The sequence below is a fragment of the Schistocerca nitens genome, chromosome 9 (genome assembly GCF_023898315.1).
Source record: "Schistocerca nitens isolate TAMUIC-IGC-003100 chromosome 9, iqSchNite1.1, whole genome shotgun sequence".
Taxonomy (NCBI): domain Eukaryota; kingdom Metazoa; phylum Arthropoda; class Insecta; order Orthoptera; family Acrididae; genus Schistocerca; species Schistocerca nitens.
The window spans coordinates 342,057,275-342,077,874 of NC_064622.1; the positions used below are offsets into that span (position 1 = coordinate 342,057,275).

Sequence of the window (20,600 nt, forward strand, 5' to 3'; positions counted from 1 at the left end):
GTGATTGAACTGAATATTTTAAGCTATTAATGTTTCAGTGGGTGCAAGGAATAAGAGCACGATATTTAAACCAATTATGCTACATACAGTCTATTTGGAATTGCCTGTTACGAACTTTCAGGACTTGTAGAGGGAGTGAGTAGATAATATTTTGAATAGGAACTCTTATCTGGAAATGTGCCATTACCATCCTGTGACGGTTTCATTTCAGACATGTAACATGTCAATGTCTGCCGAGGGAAAGAGTAAAGGCTCAAGAGTTGCTTGTCGTGATATGCAGTAGTGTAGGCAGGATTAAAATTGCTACGTCAAGACGGTCACCTATGTCTGTTAATGTCTGCCTTGCTGCGAGACCTGTGTATCTGCAACATAGTAAATGAATGTCAGTTCACTGGAGACTGTTCTGAATTTGCGAAACAGCACTTTCTGGGCAAATGAAACCCTCATGCCACACGTGTTCAGGGAATTCATCACTGGTTTGCTATCAGTTTGTGGGCAGGTATTCTGGATGGTCATGTCATTAGGCCAAACCTCCTTGCACTTGATCTTCCTACAAAACATGGTGGACCAGTTCTTGGAAGCTGTGCATCAGGAAATTTGGTTTCAGCATGATGATGCCTGCTGACAAGAGTTCTGGCCACTCCACTAGAGATGGAAGAGAGACCATGTGGAATAGTGTGTGTCTAAGATAATCCGCTTTCTATGTACAAAGTCTTAACAATGTCAGTGGTCGCCACATCGAGCCACTGTTGTAATGCATCAGTACTGTTCTGCGTGTACAATATGCAAGGTTCCACTTTGTTTTGGAATAATATAAACATGTAATATTTTAAATGTTAATACAAGCCAATGTGCTTAAGTGATAAATAGATGTTTTTGTTCTGTCCTTTCAGATTGTTACCTATTAATCATATTGTCATGCCTAATTCAATTCATAAAGTAGAAGTGGATGACTTAAACATCTGAACTGAAAGAGTCATAGGACGGAAACTTTGTTTCTGGGCTTGGATTCTTATTCAAAATATTATATATTCACGCCCCTTGTAACAGGAATTTCCAAACACACTATGTAATCTACTTTTTGTGGTTTCTTGAATTTTAATAGCAGTCCTAAAATCATATTTTCATTATTTTTGTAAGGATACCAAGAAGTGATGTTAACTGAAAGTTGCATTGTTTGAGACAATAATAATAATAATAATAATAATTAATAATATTGAGAGATGCCTATATTTGCAGTAAGTCTTAAGACTGGAAAATTTCCACACTTTTTTCCAATTTACTCTCTGCTTACTGAAGTATAGCCAGAGCAAAATTTGAAATTATTGTCAAAGAAACGTACAAGAAACAAATTGCAATGTCGAAGTCGCACTTGTTTCTTGTCACTGCTGATATCATTGTTAATAGGACATAGAGCACTAATTTCCCATCTTTCACGCCCATGTTTTTTCCATCCCATGTAGACTCTGGCTTACCTTTCATACCCTTTCTAATTTTCTACTAGTTACACAGAACTGAGTTGTCATACATAAAAGTATCTAAATTTCACCTTTCCTGAATTCCTACTGTGTCTACCCCTTTGACCAAATATTCCAACATAATCATTTGAAAAGTTGTTTCTTATTTTCACCCTCAACTGAAGTAACACTCGTGCTGCACGAGATCTTTCCTTATTAAACGACTTGTTTGTACTTAGGGAAACCACGCCGCCAACCTGGAAAGACACGTTTGGCGCAGGCACATTCACGAACATGAGCAGCTCTCCGTGATGAAGCATGACCTACGCAGCTCAGCAGATTGGTCCCAGCTGTGCTGTTAGTAGTATGTCATACACAGTGCACTCTTGAGTTGATGCTCTGAATAAGTGTGAATGGGAGACAGCTAATCATATCAGGGCTAGAAAGCAGACTGTAAAGTATTTAATCCTTGATTTAAACTTTAATAATTGCTTACAATGAATACACAGTTACAGGAAGTGTGAATGTATTATCGTCCTTGTGTGTAGTAACTAGCAGTACCTACAACCTAACGCATTGCCAGTGGTAAAAGGATTACTCCTTAATAATATCACTTGCAGTTGTACTATAGTCTTCAGAACAATGTTGCAAGACAAGTTATGTCTTGAGAGAGTGTCGTCTCATCTCATGATTGTTCCCAAGACTTCGCAGGTATCGTTTAAACAGTTAACTGTGATTTCCTAAATTGATAGCCTCTCTTTATTTTACAGTACACATTATATCATAAAATTGCTATAATGCAAAATTCCTTCAATCAGTTTCTCATTGTGATAAACTCCTGTGGCAGTTTTCCATCAGTCAGTCATTTATGGAGCATTTGAGTTGGTTTGCTTACGTCCTTCTGAATGATAGGTCTTAATCAACCCTGTTACAAGACTTGTAAGCACCAATACAGTGTACATACACAATGACAGGTAGGGCCTAGATGCTAAGTAATAAGAGCATATAAACCACGTATGGCAAAATTGTTTGTCATGCACTTTTTGGAATACACATTGAACATGAGCATATAATTTTCAAGCGTCTGTCATTATTTATGTTACTGAAACACAAATTGTAGTGTGATGATTTGGGTGGACAAAAATATTGTTTAAGCAGGGAGGTGGAGTTGTTTGTTTTTGCAGTACATGAGCGCACAACAGATTTACTTTTACATGAAACTCTTTAAATTGTTTGTTGTCATTCTTGACAAGATTTTGTGAAGTTCAGGAAGTTGCAGAAAAAAGAAGTCTTAAGAGCATTGAGTACAAATGTTCCAAGTCCCAAGACTTAAACACCACCTGAATCCTTTCATTTTTTCTTCATAGAACATCATAAAATAACATCAACTAATTTGGAACAACACATGACCCACTGTTTGAATCCAAATCTTACCTGGTTTTGTGGAAATAAATTCTTTCGGATAATGGTGTCAGGAATATCAAACAATTTGCTCGTTATTGCTCCCGCTATAAGAATGAACTTTAAATTTCATTAAATTCTCATTCACCAAGGCCATCAAGGGACAAATTTCAAGTTTTCCATTCATCAGCTGTGATTCTGTTCAAATGTGTTATCTGGAAATTAAGTGCTGCCTTCACTTAACTGTTATCTGTTTTGGCTCATACACTGTTGTATGCTTCTTATACCAAAGTCATGGCCTTCATTCCAATACTGCTGATCCTGTGGGAAAGCATGGTATCCAATGAATAGATAAAGGATTTTTAGACATGTTGCTCCATACCGGATAACTCAAAGCTATGATTATTGTTCTGTGTAGCATATTGGATGCTTTGACTGGTAATAAAGTTCAGTACTTGTTCATAAAAAAAATTTCAAAGCACTCAGCTACAGACATTGCCACCAAATTGCATTTGTGGTGTTCACTTTCTGCCATATCAAAGTAGGTTTTGTTGTACGCTGCATATTCTCTTATCTGATTAGAAGTGATTTTCTTCTTGGGGTGGTGTGCATTTTCCTCATCCTGCGTATCTTCATAAGTGCGAACTTCCAAGGTACCTGGCACATCAGCTGGAAGATTATCTTCAAATGTTGTATCACAGACATCTCGTCTACGTGATCTGCAGGGAGATTGATGATGTCAGTGGTCTCATTTGTTTCATCTCCAGCCGTGAAATTGTGGTCATTTACAATTTCTTCAATTTTCATTACAGAAATCACTTTATAGTGATTCATTGTGGCCGGGGAGAAAAGAAAAACAAAGTATTGTTTTACGGAGGGTTACCTGCCAGGAATTTCAAATGAGGATAGAAATTCAGCGTGTCCTCAAGGGAGAAGAAAATAAGTCTTGGAAATAAGTAATATATGAACTTCTCATAAAACAGTTACAGAACACTACTGAGACTTAATCCAAGGCATTGGCCCTTAATTTAATCATCAGAACAGTATGTCAAAATTATAACCTATTACTAGCAAATACCTCCAGTATTTGAAGTTTTTGAGATTGAGCTTTTTAGGATGTAATCTGTACTGTACAGGGTACAGTACACTTCTAGGCAACATATCGGTTAATTCCATATTGCTTATGTGATGGTGCCCATGAAAATTTGACTGGTCATGAGACCACTCTTTGTTGTGTAAGGTTATTGATGATGTTTGTGCATGTTATATTTTATTATGCAATGAGTCATTTGTGAGTAAGTGTAGTACAGGCATAAGCATGTGCACAGACATAAAACGATCTGTGCACACTGTTAGTTTCTTTCTGCAGCCTGATGTGATAATGTTCTCTGTTCTAGACTGATCAGATAGCTAAACTCAGCATTATTATTGTCATCCATGTAAAGTGGTTACTTGCGAAGCAGGATATTTGAACAGACCGCTGGAAATTATTGATGGTGAACTGTTGCTGTTGGGGTAAACAGACAAAAATCTGTACTTTCTACTCAGATAACCATGCCAGTCTCTACACATTTGTTTGTGCAGTGTGAAGCATTTGATAAGATAGCTACTTGTCACTTTTTAGACCCTAAGAAAGTACTTTGACCCCCACCTCTCCACAATTTTAATGCTTTAATCACCTGCTTAATTTAGCAACTGACAGTTGACTCTGTTCTTGTACACGCATTTTGAAGCTGTTTCTTACATAATTTATTGTACATAGCTCTTACTAATGAATCATAACTGGAAATTTTTTGTTGCTGTGATCTGATAACTTGAGAACGACTTTTATTTATCGAAATGAACCTTACATACACAAAGCCACAAGAATGTTTTATTTCCAATATTTACAGTTCCGCAGCAGATGCCAGGGACGAGTGGAGGACCAGGAGGAGGGGGAGGTGGTGCAGGTGGAGGTGGTCAGCAGTCTGCGAAGCAGTCGGTTGGGCAACAGATGGCAATGCTTAAGAAGCAAGTTGGGCAGCCAGGCACAATGCAGCAGCACGGTGCCAACAAGGCTACAGGCCCACCTCGGCGTGCAGTGAGCCCATCCCCACCGCAGTCGCCACAGGTGGCCCCTCCGGAGGTTTGCCTGCGTTGGAACAGCTATCACTCAAACATGCAAGCCACTTTCCCCAGCTTGCTGACCAATGAGCAATTTGTTGATGTGACGCTGGCGTGTGAAGGGCGCAGCATAAAATGTCACAAGGTATTTTCTTACATTCCTCACATTATTGTAGGAGGTTTTGCGACAGCACCAACAGTTTGATTAAAAATTTCATTATGTTGGATAATTAACCTCACACTAACTGACCATGTATCTGAACCCAGTGAAACAGTTGAGAAGTTAAAGCTATAAGGGGGGTTCAAAAAGTTTCTTTCTGTGGGAATTACTGCAGCATTATGCAGTGTAGCATGTCTCTGATGTGGGTAAGTAAGTACTAACATTAGGCAAGAAATTAGTGTAGCCTTCATGTTTTGGCGCTGTGTGTGTGTGTGTGGGGGGGGGGGGGGAGGAATGTGAACTATGGCGATGGTATTACTAAATGTGTCCAAACAGGACCAATGTGCTATTATTCTTTCCTTGGCTACCGAAGGATGAACATCAGTAGACATCCATTAAAGACTGTAGAATCTGTCTGGGGCAGCACGTATGTCTAAAACCGCCATTGTCAGATGGTGCGCTCACGAGGGTTGCTGTCGCTATATGATAAGGCATGCCTCTGTATCGGAAATGTCTCGAGTCTGAAGGTACTCCATCTCAAGTGGGAGACATCCAAGCACCTGCCGTATAGTTCCGATCTCTTCCCATGAGATTATGATGCCTTCAGTCCCTTAAACAAGGCTTTGAAGGGTCAACAATTCCTTGTGGACAGAGATGTGTAGCAGGCAGTTACGGACTTCTTTACGCAGCAGGATGCTGCCGTTTTACCAAACGGATATCTTCAACCTGGTGTGTTGGTAGAATGATTACCTCACTGCCCACAGCGATTTTTCCTGATCAGCATTCTCCTTGTGGACTATATGGCCTTCAGAAAGATGCTTTTTGATTGTACCTTATATTAGTAATGTGAACAATTTAATAATTTAAATACATTTTAAAGCATCTCTGATTAGAATGTGGAATGATAGTTCAGAAGTTACTCCCACTAAATCATAATTTTTGGGTTCAACAAATTGATAAGCTTTTTTCCTCTACAGGTCATCTTGTCAGCTTGCAGTTCGTACTTTGAAGGACTGTTAAGTGAAAACCCATGCCAGCACCCAATTGTACTGATGAAGGATCTGCGTTACTGGGAAGTGCAGGCACTTGTTGACTTCATGTATAGGGGAGAAGTCAATGTTGGTCAAGACAAGTTACCCTCATTGCTTGCTGCTGCGGAGGCTCTCCAAATCAAAGGTATTTCCTTGCCTCTATTAAATGGTTATTGCAGAGGTTTGTGTTGGCAATAAAGCAGTTAACTTTATGAAACAGAAAACTAACTTTACTGTGAAATAAATACCAAAAGAAATCTCCCCCCCCCCCCCCCCTCAAGGAATCATCTTTGAAAACAAAATTTGCTGCTGGATAACATTGCCCCATGCATTGTAACACATGGATCCTTTTTGGCATGCTGCCCACATTTTTGTCGAGATGCTGCTGCTAGAGTGTGCTTTGGTCATTGACAGTGACTCATTAGAAATCACTCAGTATGTGTGTATTCATGTGGCAATGAATTGCTAGTCAGTTGGTCCCAAACATGTTCAGTTGGATTTGTGTCTGCATACCGTATTTACTCGAATCTAAGCCGCACTCAAATCTAAGCCGCACCTGAAAAATGAAACTCAAGGGGAGAGAAAAGTTTTAGGCCGCACCTCCAAATCGAAACAAAGTTGGTCTATTGTAATACGAGACACAATTTAGGTCAGTACAGCTACAGGAGTTTGGTTTGAGTCGTAGGCTTAGCAGTTAAGCTTTACCAGGTAGCCATTGCTATGCGTCAGGCACTCCGTTCGTATTTATACAGATACCCTTCCTTTTTCACGTGCTTTGTCTGGTTTGAATCGGTTGCTTATTTTTCTTTGATCTGATAAGTGGCGTTCTCTTTGTTATAGGTGTTTACGTCACTCTAAGCTGAAATGCATTATTGTACTGTGTCATGCATTGTTTGTTGCATTCTGACAATGAGTATTTACGACCTGTTGCCGCTCGCGGCATGGCTTGCATTTGTGCGCGCTATCGCCGCTTACAATAAGAAAAAAGAGGAATTGTCTCATTAGCGAAACAATGGCAAGAGACTGCTATTTGTTGTTACTTACATTGCTGCTTTCTTTGATAATGATCAACAAGAACCAAATAATAGACTGTGTATGATAGATGTTCTGAATGAGAGTTTAGCTAAAATTTTTCTCCGTTTGAAAATCTTTGCAGACGCCTCTTTTGTACATTACATGCTGCATAGAAATTAGTCATCTTATATTTAAAAATCTAGTTAATTGCCGTGTTTCATTTCTGATTGTATCGGTACTAGGCATAAGAATAATATGAATATAAATATGACATGATATGTATATTCTTCTGGCCGGCCGGGGTGGCCGAGCGGTTCTAGGCGCTACAGTCTAGAACCGCGCGACCGCCACGGTCGCAGGTTCGAATCTTGCCTCGGGCATGGATGTATGTGATGTCCTTAGGTTAGTTAGGTTTAAGTAGTTCTAAGTTCTAGGGGACTGATGACCGCAGAAGTTAAGTCCCATAGTGCTCAGAGCCATTAGAACCATATATTCTTCCGCATTTGCTGTTGTCTCACACTAGTTCGTAGGTTATTAGGCAGACAGGATTTAAGTGAGATATCAGCAAACACGAAAGAATACATGGCAAAATGTATTATTCTTATGGTGAAGAGAATACTGCATGTGATTCAAAATTCATAAAAGTTCCTATTAGCAACCATCTCTTCTCACAGGTAGGAAAAAATTCAGAATGTAGAGTTGGCCATATTGACAAACATCCCAAACAGTCTAGCCAGTTGGGTTTTCGTAGTACATTGAAATGCTGCTACATTCGAAGATGAACAATACGGAATTTGTATTTACTTCATTGGATAATGTATGAAAATGCACTGGTCGAAACTTGGGGCAGAGAGAAAAGCCTGTCTTCCAGGCCTTTTTTAATGACGCAGTGGTTTTGGCGCCAGTATTTATCTGTGTAGTGCTACATATATTCAACAGCAGAAGTTAATGTGTGGCGGCACCTACCAACATTTTTCAGAACTTCCGTTTACTTTGCACTTGATGTATACTGCAGGCATTCGATTTATATTTACCTGAAGATTTTCACAGAAGTGCATGATGTATTCGTGCATTATCTTGTGTAAGACGAACTTTTAGCTGAAACGTTGAATGAGAAGTATGATACTATTTTGAAAGATGCTATCCTGACGCAGCTCAGCCCTAAAATTGGTGCAGTTACATAAAATGTACTTGTAAAGGTGGAAGAAGAAAGCATTCAGTGACAAAATATTGATAAAATACATTAAATGCACATCGAAAAAAATGGAGAGGTTACTCGTCGAAATATCTATAACATATTTTTCAGTAAAACGAAACTGAATCTGCCAAATGTGGCTGCAGAATATCTAGTCCATATTACTTTGATATTTGAGTGCAAACTGACTTGCTGTACACATGAAAGTATTAAGTGGACAAGATGGCAGATGACTGCACTGTAGGAATTTATGCAAATTGTTTGTTTTGAAATACAGAAGTACTGATACAGTTATTGATAGTCTCGTTTTAAATAACAAATAATATTGTCTTCAGAACCGCAATCTGGGTTTAGTGCTCTCTCTGGTAACATCTTAGTGCAGCTTGTGATAACAGTTTTTCTAAACTGGGGTTCATACAGTGTTTTTTGTGCATGCAAATTTTAATTACCTTCATAGAAATGTCTCTAAAGGTGGTCACAAGACAACGACCATAAGAGAAAGAAAATTACCTTGGAAATGAAACACAAAATCATAGAAAAACTTTATCATGGTGTGAGCATTGCTGATGCATCAAGCACATACAATCGGTCTACATAAACTATTTACACTATCCTCAAGGACAAGATGAAGGAGAGACATTTCAAAGGTAGTGACAAAAGTATCTAAACAACAGTTTCATATTCAGGATGATGATGAAAGATTGCTCCTTATATGGATAAATGAAAAGAAATTGCAAGGATACTGTCGTTTGTGAGAAGATGAGAATGATTTTCATCGTCCTTATTAAGATGACTGTAGGATCATCAGTGGTTGAAGCCGTGAGTGGTTCGGGAAGTTTAAGAGAAGAACCGGCATACCACAGAATTGCAAGGCACGAGGAAGCAGCCAGCTCCGACACAAAGGCAGCAGATAGCTTCATCGGCAACTTCAGATGCTCATAGATTCCGAGGGAGATTTTTAATTGTGAGGAGACAGGTCCGTTTTGGAAAAACGGCGAAGCATACCTTTATAACAGCGGAGGAGAATGCATTTCCCAGTCACAAGCCAATGGAAATCTGTCTCGTGCTGCTATTATGTGCCAATGCAGCAGTGATTTGAAAATTAAACTGCTGCTAGTTTAAGACCGAGAAACTCGATGAACCTTCAAGAAGTGTTAAGTCCAGAAGAGCAGGTTAAATGTGATGTGGAGATTCAACAAGAAGTCGTGGGTGACACATGATGTTTTTTGTGATTGGTTCAATGAAGTGTTTGGTCCTTCGGTGAAAAACTATTTGCTTGAGATGAATCTGCCCCTCCATGCCTCACTTGTTTTGGACAATGCTCCTGCCCATTCTCCAGGCTACAAGACCACCTCCTTGAAGAATTTCAATTCATCAAGACCCAATTTCTGCCTCCCAGCACAACTCTGTTACTCCAACCTATGGACCTGCAGGTTGTTTCTAACTAAAAGAAGTTCTACACTGAAGCACTCTTTGAGCGGTGCTTTGAGGTGACTGAAGGCAACAATCTCTCTCTCTCTCTCTCTCTCTCTCTCTCTCTCTCACTCTCTCACTCTCTGTCGGAGAATTTTGCAATTATCACGTCAACATCGTTGCCTGTGTCAAGATGATTGAAAAGGCATGGAAATGGGTTACCTAGGGAACTCTCACATTTGCTTGGACCAAGCTTTGGCTAGAGTATGTTGTCGATTTTGACTTTTAGGCTTGTGAGTTAGTACCTATGGGAGCCTGAAGTCAATAAGATTGTGTCTTTGGCCAAGAGCAGAGGACTAGAAGTGGACAATAATGATAGCAATAAGCTTGTGGAAGATCACAGCCAAGAAATAACCACTGAAGAGCTTATGAAGTTACGTGTGTTTCACAGCTAGAAGTTGAGGTGGAGGTGGTAAGAGCGAAGCATGGGAATTGGTTGCATCGTACATTGAAAATCATCACCCCAATAAAGCAGTGGTTATGCGCGCTACAAATTTGACAATAATGCTGTGTCACATTTTCACCATCTATTGAGGCATCGGCAGGAACAAAAAAAAATACAGGTAGCTTCCTAGTAAAAAAGAAATATTTACATATCGTGAATTACAAAGTACATAATTGTCATTGAATAAATGGTGTGAATAAGATTAGGAACTTACTGTACTTTTACTGCATGGAACGCATTATTGTATTTTACATTAATTTATGTGTGATAAATGGTTTCGGGTAATGAGTGTGTTGCACTAATAGCAAGATACTGGAACGAATTATGCTTGCTATGTGAGGTTGCACTGTATACTGGTTTTAACATTTGTAAATGTGCGTTACCAGTTACTAAATTACATGAATGTTGTAATCAATTATTTTATTGAAGAGCTAGATCTTACACATTTTGGTAATTTTTTATACATTGATGCCACCTTGCAGTGATGATTTTTGGCAATCTTCTTGAACCAGATGAATATTTGGTAGATAATAAACTGAGTGATGTAATGGCTTCTTCAGTTTGTAGGATGTATATTTTATTTAATTGTACCAGTGATATTTCACTGATACCCTTCATGTTTTTCTCTTGTAGAGCCATTGAGAATGATGTAAGGCTGAAAAGGCAGAAGACAGTTTAAAATTAAGACGGTGGTCGACACTAATATTTTTTAGTACAGTAAAAATGGAGATAAAGCATTTATGCATTTTGCTGCTGCAACTATTTACTGTCGTGAAATTCATTTTAGTAATATTGTTTTAACTTTTCTGGCAGTGTAAGAAACAGTTAATTAGACACCTAAGGGTCCGACAGTTGTTTCGAGAGTTCATGTGTAGTGCCCAGGAGGCCCAAGCTATTGCAGATAATTTTTCCTTCCTGGGCTGCGTTTCCTCCCCCATGCTCCTCCCCCTCCTCCTCCCCCTCCCCATGCTCCTCCTCCCCCTCCCCATGCTCCTCCCCCTCCCCATGCTCCTCCTCCCCCTCCCCATGCTCCTCCTCCCCCTCCCCATGCTCCTCCTCCCCCCATGCTCCTCCTCCTGCTCCTCCTCCCCCCATGCTCCTCCTCCCCCCATGCTCCTCCTCCTGCTCCTCCTCCCCCCATGCTCCTCCTCCTGCTCCTCCTCCTGCTCCTCCTCCCCCCATGCTCCTCCTCCCCCCATGCTCCTCCTCCCCCCCATGCTCCTCCTCCCCCCCATGCTCCTCCTCCCCCCCATGCTCCTCCTCCCCCCCATGCTCCTCCTCCCCCCATGCTCCACCTCCCCCCCATGCTCCTCCTCCCCCCATGCTCCTCCTCCCCCCCATGCTCCTCCTCCCCCCATGCTCCTCCTCCCCCCATGCTCCTCCTCCCCCCCATGCTCCTCCTCCCCCCATGCTCCTCCTCCCCCCATGCTCCTCCTCCCCCCATGCTCCTCCTCCCCCCATGCTCCTCCTCCCCCCCATGCTCCTCCTCCCCCCCCATGCTCCTCCTCCCCCCCATGCTCCTCCTCCTCCCCCCATGTTCCTCCTCCTCCCCCCATGTTCCTCCTCCTCCCCCCATGTTCCTCCTCCTCCCCCCATGTTCCTCCTCCTCCCCCCATGTTCCTCCTCCTCCCCCCATGTTCCTCCTCCTCCCCCATGCTCCTCCTCCCCCCATGCTCCTCCTCCCCCCCATGCTCCTCGTCCTCCTCCCCCCATGCTCCTCGTCCTCCTCCCCCCATGCTCCTCGTCCTCCTCCCCCCATGCTCCTCGTCCTCCTCCCCCCATGCTCCTCGTCCTCCTCCCCCCATGCTCCTCGTCCTCCTCCCCCCATGCTCCTCGTCCTCCTCCCCCCATGCTCCTCGTCCTCCTCCCCCCATGCTCCTCGTCCTCCTCCCCCCATGCTCCTCGTCCTCCTCCCCCCATGCTCCTCGTCCTCCTCCCCCCATGCTCCTCGTCCTCCCCCCATGCTCCTCGTCCTCCCCCCAAGCTCCTCGTCCTCCCCCCATGTTCCTCCTCCTCCCCCCATGCTCCTCCTCCTCCTCCTCCTCCTCCTCCCCCCATGCTCCTCCTCCTCCTCCTCCTCCCCCCATGCTCCTCCTCCTCCTCCTCCCCCCATGCTCCTCCTCCTCCTCCTCCTCCTCCTCCTCCTCCTCCTCCTCCTCCCCCCATGCTCCTCCTCCTCCCCCCATGCTCCTCCTCCTCCTCCCCCCCATGCTCCTCCTCCTCCTCCTCCTCCCCCCATGCTCCTCCTCCTCCTCCTCCTCCTCCCCCCATGCTCCTCCTCCCCCCATGCTCCTCCCCCCATGCTCCTCCTCCTCCCCCATGCTCCTCCTCCTCCCCCATGCTCCTCCTCCTCCCCCCATGCTCCTCCTCCTCCCCCCATGCTCCTCCTCCTCCCCCCATGCTCCTCCTCCTCCCCCCATGCTCCTCCTCCTCCCCCCATGCTCCTCCTCCTCCCCCCATGCTCCTCCTCCTCCCCCCATGCTCCTCCTCCTCCCCCCATGCTCCTCCTCCTCCCCCCATGCTCCTCCTCCTCCTCCTCCCCCATGCTCCTCCTCCTCCTCCTCCCCCATGCTCCTCCTCCTCCTCCTCCCCCATGCTCCTCCTCCTCCTCCTCCCCCATGCTCCTCCTCCTCCTCCTCCTCCCATGCTCCTCCTCCTCCTCCCATGCTCCTCCTCCTCCTCCCATGCTCCTCCTCCTCCTCCCATGCTCCTCCTCCTCCTCCTCCCCCCATGCTCCTCCTCCTCCTCCTCCTCCTCCCCCCATGCTCCTCCTCCTCCTCCTCCTCCTCCCCCCATGCTCCTCCTCCTCCTCCTCCTCCTCCTCCCCCCATGCTCCTCCTCCTCCTCCTCCTCCTCCCCCCATGCTCCTCCTCCTCCTCCTCCTCCTCCTCCCCCCATGCTCCTCCTCCTCCTCCTCCTCCTCCTCCTCCTCCCCCCATGCTCCTCCTCCTCCTCCTCCTCCTCCTCCTCCTCCCCCCATGCTCCTCCTCCTCCTCCTCCCCCCATGCTCCTCCTCCTCCTCCCCCTCCTCCCCCCATGCTCCTCCTCCTCCTCCTCCTCCTCCTCCTCCTCCTCCCCCCATGCTCCTCCCCCTCCTCCCCCCATGCTCCTCCCCCTCCTCCCCCCATGCTCCTCCCCCCATGCTCCTCCTCCTCCTCCTCCTCCCATGCTCCTCCTCCTCCTCCTCCTCCCCCATGCTCCTCCTCCTCCCCCCATGCTCCTCCTCCTCCTCCTCCTCCCTCCATGCTCCTCCTCCTTCTCCCTCCATGCTCTTCCTCCTCCTCCCTCCATGCTCCTCCTCCTCCTCCTCCTCCTCCTCCCCCTCCCCCCCATGCTCCTCCTCCTCCTCCTCCTCCTCCTCCTCCTCCCCATGCTCCTCCTCCTCCTCCCCATGCTCCTCCTCCTCCTCCTCCCCCCATGCTCCTCCTCCTCCTCCTCCCCCCATGCTCCTCCTCCTCCTCCTCCTCCCCATGCTCCTCCTCCTCCTCCTCCCCCCATGCTCCTCCTCCTCCCCCCCATGCTCCTCCTCCTCCTCCTCCTCCTCCCCCATGCTCCTCCTCCCCCATGCTCCTCCTCCCCCATGCTCCTCCTCCCCCATGCTCCTCCTCCCCCATGCTCCTCCTCCCCCATGCTCCTCCTCCCCCATGCTCCTCCTCCCCCATGCTCCTCCTCCCATGCTCCTCCCCCTCCTCCTCCCCCCATGCTCCTCCCCCCATGCTCCTCCCCCTCCTCCTCCCATGCTCCTCCTCCTCCTCCTCCCATGCTCCTCCCCCCATGCTCCTCCTTCTCCTCCTCCCCCCATGCTCCTCCTCCTCCTCCTCCCCCCATGCTCCTCCTCCTCCTCCTCCCCCCATGCTCCTCCTCCTCCTCCCCCCATGCTCCTCCTCCTCCTCCTCCCCCCCTTTCTCAGTGTTCTTTCTTACGTCAACCTGGCTATCCACCTGGTAGCCTGTACTCTGTGCAGTTTCGTTTCCCTTGCTTTTTCTCTTTCAGCTTTTTTGCATTCTTGGTTCCACTTTGGGGTTTGACCTCCACTTCCAAATTTTTTACTGAAGTGCAATCCATTTGGGGAATAACTGCCTGCCTAGTGTCACTAGCTTGGAGTGAAACTCTTTCCCCACAAATTGGTCTGTAGTAGGACAAATGGCGAGACATTCACTGCAGCAAAGCCGCTACTTTTTGTGCAAAATATCGAAGACAAGTTTGGCGAAGTGGAGTGTCTTAGTAAGATGTGGTTAGGTTTCCTGTTGATCAAAGCTTCTTCTGCTGCCAAGTCTGCTGCTCTTCTTGCTTTTGATTGTCTTGGCAATGTCCTAGTATCTATTACACCTCACCAGGCTCTGAATATATCTGAAATGATGGGGCATTTTTGAAGGACAGTTGCACCGACATTGGCACCTTTATTCTGTCTTTAGAGAGAGATAACCCTACCAGAGAAGATCCAGGTTGTGTGTTAATATTCTGACATGAAGCCATATGTCCCGCCACCCACGAAGTGCTTTCGGTGCTTGCATTTCAGGCACATCTCCCCGATGTATGGCAGACCGTCTGTGTGCTGACTGGATACCCTCTCCATGAATGGGCCCGTGTGTTCCACCACCTGTTCTTGTAAATTGTCACGACTGTCACTCTCCACACTCACCAAATTGCCCAGCTTACAAAAAAAAAATAACAATGTCGCTGGATCATCCGTTTGCCTCTGTTATGCCCTTTCCTGCTTTTCCTCAAATCGGTCTCATCCCGCTCTCCTCTCCCCCTCCCCTGTGGTTCCCATGCTCTCCCCAGTGGTTACTGCTCTCTTTCACAGGCCAAAGAAGTGTCCCCCCTTCTTTGGTGTTGGCCAAGAGCACCCTTAACTCTTTGGCGGGTTCCTGCTTAGTTACCATGGGGCCCCAACCTGTGCAGCATCTTTCCTCTGCTACACTGTGTGTCTGTCCTCTTGTTACTCTTTTTTCCCTCCCTTGGGGAACATGTCTGGGATGTTTTTGGGAATGTGTTCCACATTTTCGGTAGCTAACATGAGAACAGTCCCAACACTGATATTCATTCATTTTCTTCTTTCCTTGTTCCCTTTCTACTAACCTTCCTCTACTATGGTGTTTGAAGTTCCTCTTGATCTTCTTCCTCTCCGAGGCCGGCCCACATGTCTGATGTGTGACGGGTGACTGGGTAACACACAATTCCCAGCCCCGGCTCAACAAGTATGCTGCAGTAAATCCCATTGTTGTTCAGATAGGTGTTTATGCAATTGACCCGTGAAATCATGCTCTCGCTCACGAAGTGGCACTTTGCTTTTGCACACGGCTTGTGATTCTCGAGCACAACAACTGCTGGCAGCTTCACTCCTCCACAGCTATCCTCTTCATGTCAGGGCGCATTGAATGCTGCATTCTTCCTGTGGTGGTGTTACTTACAGTGGGCTGCTCAATGGTCTGACTGAGGCAGAAGTCTGGGCGTACCTCTCTGACCGTGTCATTGCAGTCCGTTGGGTGATGAAAAAGGTAAATGCATCCTTAGTGCCCACACGCACTCTGTATCTTACTTTTGATAGAGTTGTGCTTCCACCAAAGATCAAAACAGGCTATGAAGTTACGACGCACGAATGTTGTGTCAACACTTGGCCAAATGTGTAACCTGTGGTAGAGGTTCTTGTAAGGGCGATTGTGTTCCTCCTCCCCCCTACTGTACCAATTGCAACGGTGACCATGCAACCTCCTCCTGAGATTGTCCCGTGAATCTCGATGAGCGGGCTATCCAGGAGATCCGGGTGAAAGAAAAATTGCCTTACCCGGTCGCTTGCAAATTGTTGGCTAGTCAGAAATCTTGTGTTCAATGATCTGGCACGTACAGGACTCATCTTCATGAAGGAAATTGCCCCACAGGCATGCTACCTCAAATTTTGTACCACGGTTTTAAAATTGCCCATTGTCACGGTAGCATCCCTGTCTCATCCTCCAGCTCTGCAACAAGCCGCCAAATCTTCACCTCACAGGGCGAAGTCACCTGTTACACAACCGGCAAGCCAGAAAGGACAGAAAGAATGCTCTCGCAAGGACTTTTTACAATCCCTAGCCAACAAACATCTGTCGTCGTCCGCCAACCAGAAAGGCTCAAAAATATCAAACAAATGTAAATGGTCTTCTTCTTTGGCGGCTCAGAGATCCCCTTCAATGGTGTCACTGCATGATATCCTCATCTGACTGACCTCTGTGTTCCTGGTGTGCACCACCACACTCGGCAGCTTCGAGGTAACACCCCTTCATTTTTCTGTCCTTCTTTATGCTCATAATGATTCTCCTCCAATGGAACGTTCGTGACCATAGATCCAAGAGTGAGGACTTACAGCTGCTTTTGAAATAGCAGCTAACAAACTTGCATCCTCGCGACCGCCTTGAGCTCTCTCATTTCTTTACAGTTCGCTTTGACCTCCCCCTCCCCGAAGGACGGCATTCCATCTTGTGGGGGAGTCATGCTGCTCATCTGGGATGATGATCATAGTCAAACAATCTGCCTATCCCTCTCCAAGCTCTTGCAGTCAGAATCTGCATTTTCCTTCGTCATTTCACCTTTTCAGTTTGTACTGTTTACATCCCTCAGTCATTTGGTGTCACCAGGGCAGACTTCCTCCAGCTTATTGGGCAACTCCCTAACCCCTTTCTGCTGCTTGGTGACTTCAGTGTGCACCATCCTCCATAAGGCTCTCCCAGAATCTGGCCGATGCCAGTCAACTTAATCTCATCTGCCTTAACACTCCTCGCTCACGTATTCCCATTTGGACCTCTCCTCCTACACTGTCCAGCTTGTCCATCGACTTGAGTGGTCTGCTGGTGACCATTTCCCATGTGCTATCCGTTTGCTGACTCCTACCCTACCCTACCCTACCCTACCCTACCCTACCCTACCCTACCTATGTGCACACCGATGGCTGCTTTCCAAGGCTGGCTGGAGGCCTTACTCCTCCCTGGCAGCCTTCAACAAACCACACGTCCCTCGTTGTGATGACCAGGTAGAATAGCGTACAAACATTATCCCTACCACCGCAGAAAGTTCCGTTCCTCCCACTTCCTCTTTACCGCGCCGCGTCCAGTTCCCTTGATAGACAGAGGCGTGCAGCGATGCAATTTGCGTGTGGAGACACTCCGCATTTTTCAACAGTTATTGTACAATGGCAAACTGCGTTCTTTATAAATAAATGCGTTCACAGTGTCATCGCGTTATTCGGGATAGCAGTAAAGCTAGCTGGATTTCCTTAACTATTTAACAGTTCCGTTCCCACTTTGTGTAGGCCACCTCCTACAGCTTTCTGGGACCGAGGTCTATACCCCAATTTCTGGCCTTGACCGTAGCAGATAATTTCTTAGTGGACCCGATTGCTCTTTCCAACACTTTGTACCGCTATTTTGCGTAGATTTCGAGCTCCGCTCCGTATCACCCTGCCTTCCTCCATTGAAAAGGAGTGGAGAGGGCTCAGGCAATACCCATCTCTTCTCAGAATTGCGAGTGCTACAATGCTGCCTTTGCTATCTCAATGCTCCGCCCCATTGCCCAATGATGATATCATTCAGATGTTGCAGAACCTTTCTCTTGCAGGCAAACACTTGCTTCTTCATACATACAATCGCATCTGAGCAGAGGGTACGTTTTCCAGATGCTGGCATGAAGTCACTGTCATACCTGTACCTAAGCCCGTTAAGAAAAAACACCTTCCTTCAAGCTAGCACCCCATTTCTCTCACCAGCTGTGTTTGCAAGGTGATGGAACGTATGATTCATGCCCGTCTGGTATGGTGGCTCAAGTCTCGTAATTTACTAACTACTACACACTGTGTATTTCGAACGTGCCATTCTGCAGTTGGCTATCTTGTCACTTTGTCAACCCATGTTATCAATGGTTTTGTGCAGAAATACTAGACTGTGGCAGTGTTTTTCAATTTGGAAAAAGGCTAAGACTCCTGCTGCAGGATTGGTATCCTCTTTTTCTCTGTACATGTGGAGGTTCTGTGACCACATGCCCTGTTTCCTTCAGGAAATTTTAAAACATGAAGATTTTCCAAGGTACGTGTGGGTTCTGCCGTGTTGGACATCTTTATCCAGGAAAATGGCGTGCCTGAAACTTCCATCCCTACTGTCGTCGTCCTCTTTGCTATTATCCCTGTTATGGCCTGTCTCTAGCCAAGCATCTCCGGCTCCCTTTTCGTTGATGATGATTTTGCCATGTATTGCGGTTCGCTACGGACTTGTCTCCTAGAGCAGGGTCTCAAGCATTGTCTCCATCCTCTTTACTCATGGAGCATTGACAATGGCTTTTGCTTTTCCACTGACAAAACCGAATTTCTGGCAGCACAATTGGTTCTTTCCACCATCTTTACATCTTGGGCCTGTTACTCTTACGTTAGTTTAAACTAAAAAATTTCTGGAGTGTATGCTTGATAGAAAACTTTCTGGTACTCCCACACGTCTTACCTGGCCGCTGGCTTCCTCGATGTTCTACGTGTCCTCAGCAGTAGTTCACGAGGAGCAGATCGAACCACCCTCCTCCATTTGTACAGGCCCCATATCCGTTTGAAACTAGACTATGGGTGTTTTGTTTATGCATCTGCATGCCTGTCCCTTTTACACCGTCTCAGTAGCATCCGCCATTGTGGCATCCGTTTGGCCACAGGCATCTTTTACACTAGCCTGGTTGAGAATGTGCTGCACACTGTCCATCCCTTAGTGCTACGGGTCCAGGAAAGCTGTCACTTTCTCACTCTTCATGGAGCCACTGTGACATTTATGTGGATTTCTGGTCACGTAGGTCTGATAGGAAATGAGGCTGTACGACAAAGGCAATTTAATTTTTAGTTCTGGATCACCATTTTTCTATGGCATATTTTATGGACCTTTCTCAAAGTCCCTGTTCCGTTGTTTGGGCTTAATGTTGTAGTTGTTTTTAACTCCTTTTCTGTCTTCCTGTTCTTTGGTTCTGACATGGGTGCGTATGATCCTAGTTGTTTTTGTGCCACAAAACAAAACAAAACAAACAAATAAACATTCTTCCCCCTACACCTCTCAGGCTGAAGGCCTGATACAATAATTTGGCCACGATACACAGTCTGTGCACCCCAAGGTCACCCGCTCTGTTTGTTATGTATCTTGCAGAAACCAGCCCTCCCTCTGGGCCCTGCCCTCCTCAATCTATGAAAGAGAACAAAAAGAAACTTAAGTCCCAGGAAGTTTGTGGTGGTATAACTGATGCATTGAGGCAAAGTTGACTTAGTGGAAACTATTGTTCTGTGTGGATTGTCACAGCCTTCCCAGCTGTCTCCAAAAATTCAGCTTATATTTCTGTTTCATTCGACTTGGGTAATTTGTAGGTAAGTCATCACATGTTTGTGTTGACTGTAAGCGAACAATATGAGGCAGTTCAGTGTTGTGCGTCTCATGATAGTGAAGTTACATCAACTGAGCAGCCAACTTCACATGGTGACAACCCTTCTCGCCGTAAAGTGACAAGGCACATGTGACCTATTTAGCAAATGACCTGTCAAGCTTGTTGACAGGCAGAATAACATAGGCAAGCCATGTTGTTTAGTTCATAATTGGAGATACAGTGCCTTGTACTAAGTGACTATACGAAGTGGTTTCCCATAGTCAAAAGAATACATATGGGTGATGCAAAACTGTTTTTAGCTGTCCAGTTACCTGGAAAAAAGCAGTGTTATGATAGAAGCATATGCTTTTAGTGCAAGTAAATGTAATGAATGATTCATTATATCTAGTTCCTGACAGAACCTATTTATAGTAATCGGTGTGTCCAAAAAATAATTTTAAGTTTCCCTGTGATTCATGCATATCCAAGCAAATGTGAATCCTTTATATTTGGGGAAATAAAAATGAAAATTAAATAATGTGTCTCATAGTTTGACTGTTAAGATATATCATATGTGATATGTTGCACAGGATTAGCAGGACCGGCTTCCACTCCATCCTCACAAGATGAAGATTCAATGCCCGCAACTATTGAGGATTTTCTGGATGAGCAAGTGCCGTCTCCCATAACTGAGAGGCGCATGCGGAAGCGCAGAATGATGGGTTCTCCACAGCAGCAGCCTATAAGGGTAATTTACAATGCATGTTACACACCTAATTATTAGTATTTATACTTTGATTCCATTGTTGTACTGATTGAAGTAGTGCAGTGGTTAGCACACTGGACTCGCATTCAGGACGATGACGCTTCAAACCCGAGCCCGGCCGTCCAGACTTAAGTTTTCCGTGATTTCCCCAAATCGCTCCAGGCAAATGCTTGGACAATTCCTTTGAAAGGACACAGGCAATTT

At 45.5% G+C, this 20,600-nt stretch overlaps 1 protein-coding gene across 19 annotated transcripts in view; it reads left to right on the forward strand.

Annotated features, from left to right (window-relative positions):
* Positions 1 to 20,600, forward strand: part of LOC126203965 (protein bric-a-brac 1-like) — a 455,035-nt gene that overhangs the window by 421,690 nt on the left and 12,745 nt on the right. For 17 of the 19 annotated variants that reach the window (XM_049938366.1, XM_049938371.1, XM_049938364.1 and 14 more), the window contains 3 exons: positions 4,751 to 5,106; positions 6,099 to 6,297; positions 20,221 to 20,378. In XM_049938366.1, coding sequence (XP_049794323.1) covers positions 4,751 to 5,106; positions 6,099 to 6,297; positions 20,221 to 20,378 — 713 coding nt within the window. Of the gene's footprint in view, positions 1 to 1,696; positions 1,815 to 4,750; positions 5,107 to 6,098; positions 6,298 to 20,220; positions 20,379 to 20,600 lie in introns of all 19 variants that reach the window. The other 2 variants (XM_049938380.1, XM_049938377.1) reach the window with 1 other exon arrangement.